Source organism: Belonocnema kinseyi, chromosome 4 (genome assembly GCF_010883055.1).
Source record: "Belonocnema kinseyi isolate 2016_QV_RU_SX_M_011 chromosome 4, B_treatae_v1, whole genome shotgun sequence".
Taxonomy (NCBI): domain Eukaryota; kingdom Metazoa; phylum Arthropoda; class Insecta; order Hymenoptera; family Cynipidae; genus Belonocnema; species Belonocnema kinseyi.
In genome coordinates, this window is record NC_046660.1 from 137,746,930 (window position 1) to 137,758,440 (window position 11,511).

Consider the following 11,511-nt stretch of genomic DNA (forward strand, 5'->3'; position numbering starts at 1 on the left):
CCCCCCCCCCCCGTACTTTGTCCGCGTGGACGTATTTTATGAAAATATTGATATTATTAGTCTTCAATATGTCCGGGAGCTCGCGACAATTCCATGGATGTCATTTGAGTACTTACTAAAATTTCAGATTCTTTTGTTTTCATATGTCAATAGTTCGAAAATCGTTAACTGGCTAACAGATGTTGGTATATTTTGCAACAATTTATCGTTAAACTGGTCGGAAATTTGAATGAAAAAACGTCATTTTAGTACTCTTCAAACCCATGGTGAATGATTGTTTGGATGCTGAAAACTAACAATAAGTTTGACTGGCAGCTCCTGAGTGGTGCCAAAGTTGCCAAAATTTACGTAACAAGTGAGATTTTCGTAGTTTCCTTTTTATATACATATTCGTTTTATAAAAGTATCTTCTAGATGAAAATTTTAGTTAATGAAAAGGACCATTCGGTTGCTGATTAAAATGTCAGTCAACTTTGGCACTACTCAGGAGCTGCCAGTCAAATTCTTTGTTAGTTGTTTGCACCAAATCAATCATCCTCAATGGGTTTGAAGATTACTATAATGACGTTTATTCACTCGAATTTTTGACATGTTTCACAGTTTTTCAGTTAACTTTGGTACCACTCAGGAGCTGCCAGTCAAACTTATTGTTAGTTTTTAGCATTCAAACAATCATTCCCGTGGGTTTGAAGAGTACTAAAATGATGTCAATAGAATTGTCGCGAGCTCCCGGACTATAAGAAGTCCAAAAGGAGCGATGAATTGGCTGAAAAAATTCGGATTAGCTTAGGAAGGTGAGCCTAAACATGATTTGACTTTCAAAGAAAAAGTGAAAATAAAAATAAAAATTATATTGTGCGCTGGCACGATATAAAAGTTGGAGTATACCTAGAGTATACCTTGTCTTATTTTAGTATATTTTCCAGAGATTTAGGGAAATGAGTGTCCACGTGGATTCCAGCTCGACCCCTTCCGGTCCCCCTCGTGGACAAGTGCGAAAATGTTGCCATACCCCCTCCCCCCTAAACTGTCCACGTGGTATATGGATGGCCCCTAAGGTAAATTTCTATAAAAAAAGGCATATTTTTAACAAAATTACATACATTTTCTACTAAATAATTTCCACAATTGATGTGAGTTTAGTACAAATTTTATCTAATTATTTTTTCATGCTATTTTTTCATTACATTTTTTCTAAATAAATTTAATCGTAATAACAATTTAAAATTCTTTAATTTCAGCAGCTTTGACTTAAAAAAATTCAAGTCAGTTTACAGTTAACAATTTAAAAACTTGAATTACTTTGAACTGAAAATTATTTTTATTTATAAGTTAAAATTTTTGAAAAATTTAATTTTGGATGCAATAATATTAGATTTGAATCTTTAATGATACAATTTTAATCATTATAATTTACAAATATTTCTATTTTTAACGTTTTGAAATTTGTTTATTATTGTAATTTCAATCTGAAATTATTAAATTTATAGATTCGTCCATTAAACACAAAATATTGAAATTCGAATTCTTTCAATTGATTTGGGAGTACTTATTTTTAATAAAGAAATTGACAAGTTTACAATTGGAATTTTTTTAACTTGAATCGCCTCGAATTGAAAATTATTTTTATTTTAAATTAAATTTTTTTTTAATAATTCCATTTTGAACAGTTTAATTAGCTTTGAATTTGTGATGATAAAATTTAATACAAGATTTGTATTATTAATGTTGCAAAAAATCATTTAGAAACAACCATCCGCAATTAGTTAGTTTAAAATTTTTAATACTTCAAACCAAATCCCTTTATTACAAGTTCCGTTAAGTTATACCAGAAAAAAAGGTGCTCTAGGTTCAACTTACAGAACCGAGCTTTTCCAACTGAGGAAGGGCTCGGAGAACCCTTTTTCTGGTATGACTTGACAGAGCTTGAAATACAAAGTATTTGATTTAAAGTGTTTGAACTAAGTAATTGCCGATCATTTTTCACAAATAAATTATTTAAGACTAAGGCTTTGAAAATAGAAGAAATGAAAAGCTTTGAAAATGGATTACTTAAAATTCAAAGGAATTGAAATTACATTAGAGCTTTTAAATAAAAGTAATGTTTAATTTGATACTACTTTAAAGTATATTGAATGTTTCAAAGTCAAAGCTGCTTAAATTTTACAATTTTTCATCTTTATTACATTTAAACAAATTTTAATTGACGCCACACATTATTCTTCTACGATAAAAAATTCATTATTTGCCTTTTTTACCTCTGGAAATGTAATTTTTTTAAATTATAAAGCTTTAAAATATAATAATTCAGAAAAACTTCTTAAAAAAAGTAATTTTACATTTTTAATATAAAAGGTTTGAAAAAATTTATCGCAACTTAAGTAGAAAAATTCTGTTCATTGGTATTAACAGATCGTAAAAATGGTTATTTATTTATTTTTCAATCTGTTAGATATAATAGTATAATTAATTATTTAAGTTCGTTTAACAATTTTTGAAATTTTTAATATTGAAAGTTTGTTTTTATGGATTTTAAAATTGTTTGTGTTCATAATATTAAGTGATAGAAACTCAAGGACACGTGAATTTCTTTCTACTTTTTGATTCAATTTGGAAATTAAATTTTGAATTATTTATAAACAAAACAATTTTAATAGAATTTAAATTGTTAGTATGAAAAATTACAATTGCATTAAGTATTTTATTTAACAATATTAAAGTAAGGAAAACTAAACATTCATTATTTTATGTTTAATCAGTTCCGGATCAAAACTAAGTAGGTCCGACCTATTGGCCTGAGATCGCTAGTAGATACAAGATCTACCTTTGGAGACTCCTGGTCTAGACGGTCTAGTCTGGGGCTGGCCAACACCAGGAAATTTTTCCATTAGGTATACTGTAGATAGGTTTCAATTATTTCCTCACTGTTTCAATGGTTTCCCAGAGATGTCAAAATTTTGGAAAGATTTTGCTCTTTATTGCACTGAATAATTAACATATGCATTTTACGTAAGAATGAAAAAAGAATTAAATTGAAGGAAAACATGCCAAAAAATGTATTATCTATGAAATCAGGGAAGGGTATCAACAATTGAGGGCATGGGAGGCATGGGAGCTATTAGACAGTTCAAGAGAAAAATCTCTTGAAAATTCTTTTGATCTCTCTAATATTAGATCTTTCTTCAAAGAAATTTAATTTTAAGAATTTATAAAATTTTTTTCCATGTTGTCAAACATGACGTGAAGTATTATCTGTTATTTAAAGAGTGAACTTGATCGATAGCTAAGATTTCGGAATCTATAAATTGTGAATGACATCTACACTAATCGATAGTAGCTAGAACTGATGATAATACAGATTCCTAAATATGATTAAGTTATGATTTTTTTTTAGAGTAGGTGGAAATGCATTTACGCACTGAGTGTAGGACACGGCCTAAAACACGGCAATACCCACTAAACCACCACCTAAGCCTGAATTAGCGATAAGTGTACCGTAAATTCAAATTAACGTATATGAGCCGGAAAAATTGGCGAAATTCAGCTTTTAAGAAGTGATATTTCACTGACTGATTTGAATTTATTTATTAACTTATTGCTGATTCAGATTTAGAGGGTACCGAAATACAATCTCTTCTCTAGCGTGCTCTAATAAATCTGACTCAGCGATTGGCATACAGTAAATTCAAATCAGCCTAAACAAGCTGACAACTCAGCGAAATTTAGCGGGCTGCAACTTACATCGCTGAAGAAACTCCTGGTAAATCCTCAAATAAGTTTCCTAAAACCATTTAAGTTGAATATGACGAATAAATTAGGGCCTTAGGGAATTGAAACGAGTAGATGGAGTAACTGTGTTCATGTTTTCTACTAATCTTTGTTAGATTACAAAGGGATTTAGTTGAAATAATTAGTTTCTAAGTTTATTCTACTAATAAGGTAGTTAAAAGTTATTCTGAGTTTTCATAGTTACTTTAACTGCTTATCTTAGTACCATACGGCCCTATGTTGTAAATAATATTCAGTATAAAAAAGATAGGTACATTTAAATATAAAGAATAATAAGTTTTTTCATTTTTTCCACAAAAAAAAACAGAAATATACTCATTTCTCCTGATTGGCATGCTTCCTTGAACTGCTCGGCGACTTTATCCTCCGGTTTGCTTTAGTCGTCCTCTGGAAAACGTCATCGATAGTCAACGCACATCTAATCTTCTAACAATAGCATTCTTTTGCTCTCGATCTCATGATCCTCATCATCCGATTCGTTTTTATTGAACATATCACTATTGCACCTTATAAGGAGAATAGCGTCAAGAATATCAGCCTTCAAGTTACCCCGTAACGTTGAAAATATGTATCGCATCCCCGAAAACAGTTTTTCCACATTGAATTGGGTTGCGGGGATGGCGAGTTCAATTATGGCCAGTTTATATAATTCTGGCCATGTGTGCTTCTTCCCTTTCCAATAGGCAAGCACATTGCAGAACTCAGGCTGAGGTTCTTGCTCCTGAAAATTCCTAAGTTGAAGTCTTAAGTCGTCTGCTTGAACACATTCGTTCGAGGTATCCTTTTTCTGACTGAATTTTTCCGCTATTCTTCTTGCAACTACAGCAGCTGCAGAATCTTCTGATTCACTGGGTGGAGCTTGAAAGGTATTGCAGTTGTCTGTTTCCATGTTGCATTGCTTCTCTGACACCAGACGATTATGCAGAACCTGCAAGTAATGCGCTGCTTTTTTCTCAGATTGACCTTCTAAAAGGATGTGAAAGGATGTGAAAGCCCGTGAAATTTAATTTAATTAAACTAAATTTAATTTTTTACGGAATCTCGGAAGATATCTTACTTTCATTTCCTGTTTGATCCTTTCCCTTATTTGTTTTGCTTCCTGAATAACTAATTTCCCAGTATTATCTGCGCTGATCGTAAGTCTATCATCTAGCGAAAGGGCACGAAGAATAGGGTCAACAATTTTACGGAAACTACCGGCATTCATCAATTCCAGTGGTTTCCAATTGACTGTCACAAGGTTAACACAATCCATCTCTAGCTTATGAGCTGTCAATTGGACATTGTTGACCGCGTATTCTTTATGTCGCTTCGACAATTTGATCGCCTTACGTTTTTCCCTTTTTGATTGGGTATTGTCGCAGAATTCCTGGTACTCTTTTACGTGGCTTAGTTGTATGTGACGCTTTAAATTTCACGCATGATCCGCCTAAAATTTAAAAAAAAATGTTGAAGATGACCTTATTATTTTAGTTTGCGACACACGCTAAAGAGAAATGTTTTTCCTAAATAAAACCACTCTTAAGAAATTGTTTATTGCATCCATTTAATCCGTTTTCAGGGTTCTAAGACACCTACTAAAAACAAAAAAATTACAAGCTAAATTGCTGATATGATCTCGCAGCCGATTAGGAAAAAAAAAGTTATGGCGATTCGCCCAGAAATCGTTGTATTCAGGTAATTTGGAAATAAAATGACTTAAAAACAAGGTCCTAATTTGAGAGATACACCCTGCATAGAAAAACTTCGTGGCAAGCTTGAATCATGCTGAAGCCCGTATAGTTCTTCTCAAGCCTATCTATTCACGCAATACTAGCCTAGCGCCATACTGACGCTGTATAGTTTTTCCTCCTGTTTGATTCAACCATTTCTGCTGTCTAGTATCAGTCTTGGCACTATTTATGATATTCGGATATATATATATATATATATATATATATATTTTAATATATATGAAGACTGCCCAGATTTCAGCTAGCTTCTAGACAGAATCACCGTTTAGACTTAAACAAAAATCACAGAAGTGAATGCAGATACTCATAATATTGGAACAAAATAATTAGGAAATTACAATACGTAATTGCATATATGCTCAGGTAATAATAAAATGTACACTATAACATAATATATATAGCAAACAAAAATTATTGAAATAAAATCCGCAAGGAAAAATACGCACAAGAAAATGGGATTTTTTGATTAAAATAAAAATGTTGTTTATGAAAAAATGAAAAATAAACAGCCTTTTTCACAAATAAATATGAAATTTTGCGCATATAGTAGTCTTGAAAATCAGTTTTCCCTATTTTATAATTTTCAATCCTACATACTGAGGTATCTATCGAAAATTATATTAATTTTATAGCAACTTCAATTGCTTATAATGCAATAAGTTGAAAACGGTTCGCTGTATGACAAATTTAAATACAAATATATAAGGTTTTCTTTTTCCTTGAGCTTTCCAAATATAAGTTCGGACATTTTTTTTTTTGGAAACCTACCCTAGTGGAAAAATCTTCTGGCTGTCTGATGTCAGATCTGGCGACGTCTAGACCGACTAGTCACGACAGTCAAAACTGGACCAGATCTGTGACTGGTCAGCAATCCATAACATACAAATTTCCATGTTTCGATCAGCCGAAGTTTCTTTTCACATTTTCGAAAAACTGTCAGGATGTCCAATATCATACAAAATAAGAAATTAACATTTTTTAAAATGAATTTTATTCCTTATTTTTTTGGCAGTCTAGTCTGGCCCAGATCTGAGACTGTTTCGCCATTCATACCATCAAAATATACCATACAATTCTTAAGTTCTTAAAAATTGCAATTCATTTAATTCTTTATCGTTCTGAACAGGACCAAAAACACTAAAAATCCAAAAGTTACACGAAGAAAAATTAGTCGAAATGGGCTGCCTAAATCGTCTAGCCACAAACTTTGCAAAAGTATTGCAGGTCTGGCCAGTCCCAGATTAGACCGTCTGATATGCGCCAGATTAGATCCTAGACGGTCTAGTTTGAGACTGACCAAAGCGAAAAGATTTCTTCATTAGGGTAACGCTATTGTTTCCTAAATTTTTTAAAGCAATTGTTGCACCAGACTTTGAAAAATGGCACTTGATATTTGTGATAAAGAGACTTTTTCCGGCTTTCAAAGCCGAATGTACTGTGCGGCACTATCCGTGCATACAGAAGTGCTAAGCTGGTGGGTTACATACATGTATATAATTTTTGGAAAAAATTATGCATTCGATATCAAAACAAGTGTAAAAACAGATGCTAATGTCTATAAATAACTCATTGCAATCAAACTACAAAGTAACAGAAATATTTGTTACGCCTTTGACACTTTCACTTACTATACTCGTATTTCTTCTCAAACAACACAGCTGGAAGTGGTACTGATATTTTGGGCTATAAGACGAATGCTATGTCCATTTTAGGTCCTGATTTCAAATATGTCGGGAGTGTACCTAGCAATTTCTTAGTCGTTGTTTTATCTAACGATCAGATGAAAAATCATTAAAATAATAATTTTTTTCTGGATAAATGTGTCCTCTTTCACGTAATGCATTTTTAGGGGGCCTTTCTAGGTTGAAATTTAATTATCACTGTTTTAAGTCGTGTGAAAAACATGGGATATTATGGAGAGGCCTTTTCGGGCTCAAAAAATAGTTAATTTTGGCTTAAAAACACGTTAAATATTGTTAGGAAATTTTTTTTCAGACAGAAAGTATAGTGCAAAGTTTGAATGACGCTCATATATACTTGCTTCCAGGGCATTTGAGCTTAATTTTAGAAAAATATAGCCTAGAATCAAAAATGTACATAGCTAGAATCGAATCAAATCAACACTTGAATTTACATTTTATTGTTATTTAAAAATTATTTTATTTACACTGATCAGCATAAAAATTTGTTATCTTATTTAGTAATTGATATTCTGGCAAAATTTTGTATTTGATTCCGAAGTTCAGAAAAAAAATAATGGACATAGTTTTGACTAGCTTTCCCAGTAGCCGGACTACTTTAAAGGGAATGTTTGTTTCATTGATAGTTCACGAGAAAAGTAGTAAACTAACGTTCTTATAAAACATCGTTTCTACATTACATATTTTTAAGTTTAGTGATTTTTTTTTCATAAATTAGTACTCGCTCCTTTTTTTAAATTATGTAGTACTCACTGATTTCAAAAATAATTTATTTTGAAAATTATTTTCTTTAGAATATAGATTAAGGTAAAGCTGCATAAAACGCCGATCACCTTTTTTGTATTAATAACTGCATTTTTGCGAACTGCAGTATTCATGAAACGTTGGCAAGATTCATTGTTTTGCACATGATTGAAACCCGAAAAACCTCCTTTATATTTTTAAGAAAATTAAGTATACTAGAGAGGTATTTCACGACAGAAAAGCGTGGCGACAAATAATTTATAAAAAGAGCGTCAAAGTATTTCAATTTTCAAGTATAGGTCAACTTCCTACTAAAATTATGAATCTTCAGCCAAAAAGAATTCATTTTAGAAAAAGTAGTTTAACTTACGACGAAGGGCTTGAATGGTAAACCTGAGAAGATTAATTTCACAGGCCTGAAAATAATGGGGTCATGTCAGTTGTTGGAAAGTGGAGGGCCATTTTTGAAGTAATTTTTTACGTACAATCCGAATCCGGGGTCAGAATTGGCCCATCACGTCAGAATTTCAAGGTATTTAAGGTTATGTACCCAAAAATGGCGTTTTCTCTACTTTTGAGGCTATGTACAGAAGACGCCAAACTTTTTGGGATTTCAACAACCCCAAACATCCCCAAGTACAAATTTTTAAGAGAAAACACCCAATAGAAAATGACTGCCTCACACTATTAATTTCAAATGCTCAAGACATACTGGGACATATCTCGTAATTTCAAATTGGCGTAACTTGGTAAAGAAAAATGGTAATTGAACTCTGGAACTCTCAAATTAAAGAGAAAGAGCAGTACTATATGATAAAATTAAAGAAAAAATCCCAAAAAATCGCTATCAAAGAAAATCTTCTATGTTCAAACTTTCAAGGAATGATATAATATTAAAACACAATAATAAATAATCAGTTTGCACGAAAACCCTAAGGTTAAACTTTTTTTAAAATATATATCAATCGATTGGGCATCATTTATGTAATTTAAAATTATATCTTTACAATGTTCGCAATATTTTGTTACCCTAGGTCGAAAACACAACCTCTTGGCTGCAAATAGAAATTGTGCAATTAATAAAGAATTGATCATGGTCATTGAAATTAGTAGATCCGAACTCGTAAAGACACCTTTTTTCATTTGATGTTATAAAAACTAAGCTGCAAACCAAAACATCCAAGTGGAATACTTTTAAACTCTAAAATGTCAAAATTGAAGCTAAAAATTGTTCTATTTAAATGCCAAATAATTTACGCGTATAAAAGAGAAGCTTTTAACACTACACTGTTAGAAAATTCGGATTGAAATTTGATATACATGTGAGTTAAGTCATTTGCAGGCATGTTAAGATGGCACAACACTATCAAGGTAGAGAGATGTAATCTATTTCATAATTTAGGCTTCATTTAGGGCTAATTCGGGCCTGTGGTCCCAAATTTTGGGCTCTTTTATATTTTGTAAAAAATAGTGTTTGCGCTAGCTTAATGTTAAGCTGGCCGAACCTTGCTCTAAAACGTGCTAAAAATGATTTCACGGAAAATTCACCTTATAAAATAATTTCTGGCTCATTTAGAGCTCTGGGAATATAGTGAGGAAAAATTAAAAAAAATTGTTTAAACCATTTTTGTTGCAACAATTATGGTAAAAATGAAGTAAACCATTTTATTCCATTACCCTATGTTAAGGCTCACTTGGGGCTCCATAAATATGATATTTTAATTGAACAAAAAATTGTTTAAAAAAATTTGCCAAAAAAAAATTGTTTTCTCTTTTTTCTTGCATAATTTCAGGCTCTAGTATTTTATGTAAAAAATAGTGTTTGCAATTGCTTAACAATGAGTTGGTTCAAGATTGCTGTAAATAGCTAGTAAATAGCTAGTGGTATATGCTACTAAAATCATTTTTATTACGTTTTGCAGCAAGCTTGAAACAACTTATTGTTAACGTATTGCAAACACTATTTTTTACAAAAAATACTAGAGCCCAAAATTTGGGATTATGGGCCCAAATTAGTCCTCAATGAGCCCTATATTATGCGAGGATGAAAAATGGGTTTTATGATTTTCTTAATTTATTTTTTATAACGTTAAGGTGACACAACATCATATATAACAAAAAAAAGGGCAAGGAAATATCGTGCGACCTTCGGTCGATGATTTTTCAGAAGCCTTAACTGAGGCTGAAATTATGCAAGAGAAAAGAAAAGAAAATATTTATTTTTGACAAACTTGTTTGAACCATGATTGTTTAAACAATTTTCTAACCAATTAAAATATCATATTTATGGGGCCTCAAGTGAGCCTGAACATAGGGCAAGGAAATAAAATTGTTTACTTCATTTTTACTTGAATTGTTTAAACCAAATTCCCAGATCCATAATTGAGCCTAAATTATTGTATAAGTTGCATTTTCCGTGAAATCATTTTTAGCACGTTTTAGAGTCTATAATTATGCCTATTTAAGTAGTTTCATGCACACGATAGTGAGTTAATATACCAATAACATAAGTAACTGATGGCCAAAGCATCTTCATTGTAAAAAAAAAGTATTGTTTCAGGGATGGTTTCAGGTATACAATGAGAAACAGGATAGGCAGTCTCGACTAGCACTAAGGCGATACAACTAGTAGGAACCCAGATTCATTTGTTTTATACTGAAAATAAGAGCATGAAGTTATAAGCACCGGTTTAACATTTTTCGGGGCCCTGGGCTAAACCTCGAAGGGGCCCTTTTAAGGACAGAGAAAATCCCAATTTTCGTGAACTTTATTAATTTTTTCTGGGGTCAGGGGCCCCCCGGCCCCCTGTAGTACTAGCCCTACCGTGTCCCTTGGAAAATACGGCGCTGGAAGTTATTATATACAGAAGCAGGATACGAGAAAAACTATCCATCAAAAAGAGATCTCTTGTTTTAATTATTCAAAAGAATCGTCTTGTATAAGGGTTAAAATGCTAAAGTTAAAAAAGTATGAAATTTTGAAATCAGCGTTGCGAGAGTTTAAAGCTGTAGAAATACCAATTTAAAAAAATCTACAAACCTGTTCATGATTATATTCTTAAAATCATGAGGGCCAAAGCGTCAAAATTCTTATTTAATATATCAATGGTTCCTCGAATATTTCTAAAGCAGAAATATGCAATTCACACGGCAAAGGGATTATCAGGGGGGTTATCTCCGCAGGGCGCACTGCCCAGAACTATCGTCCATACCATGGGGCTGTGCTGACTCAATACGTTGACAATTTTATTAAGTGATATACAGGTTGTTCAAGCAATAAGTGTCCGGACTCATATGGCTGCATAAAAAAACGGAACTTTCAGATAGTCATGTTTAGAGTAAATACATATATTACATTTTTGAACATTATAGAAAATTCTAAATTTTGAATAACTATTCTTTTTGAAATTGTATTCCGTTATGCAAATAATAGCAAAACCAACTGAAAGATAAGTAATTCATATCCATTTATTACAATTTTATAGATGAAAAGGAAACTTTAAACCTAAAAACTACAATCAATGGGGAGATGTTAGCTCGCGGAG

General features: G+C 32.0%; 1 protein-coding gene across 1 annotated transcript; it reads right to left on the reverse strand.

Moving 5' to 3' along the window:
• Positions 1-4,207: 4,207 nt before the first annotated feature.
• On the reverse strand, positions 4,208-5,044 carry LOC117171129. The gene is made up of 2 exons (XM_033358182.1): positions 4,847-5,044; positions 4,208-4,717 (listed from the first exon to the last, which is right to left on the reverse strand). The coding sequence occupies exons 1-2, from the start codon at positions 5,042-5,044 to the stop codon at positions 4,208-4,210; spliced, it is 708 nt and encodes a 235-aa protein (XP_033214073.1).
• Positions 5,045-11,511: the final 6,467 nt, after the last annotated feature.

Coding starts and splice junctions, on each gene's coding strand:
- LOC117171129 (XM_033358182.1), bottom strand. CDS start 5,044: ATGGATTGTGTTAACCTTGTGACAGTCAATTGGAAACCACTGGAATTG. Junction 4,718..4,846: donor GGATCAAACAGGAAATGAAA/GTAAGATATCTT, acceptor CATTACTTGCAG/GTTCTGCATAATCGTCTGGT.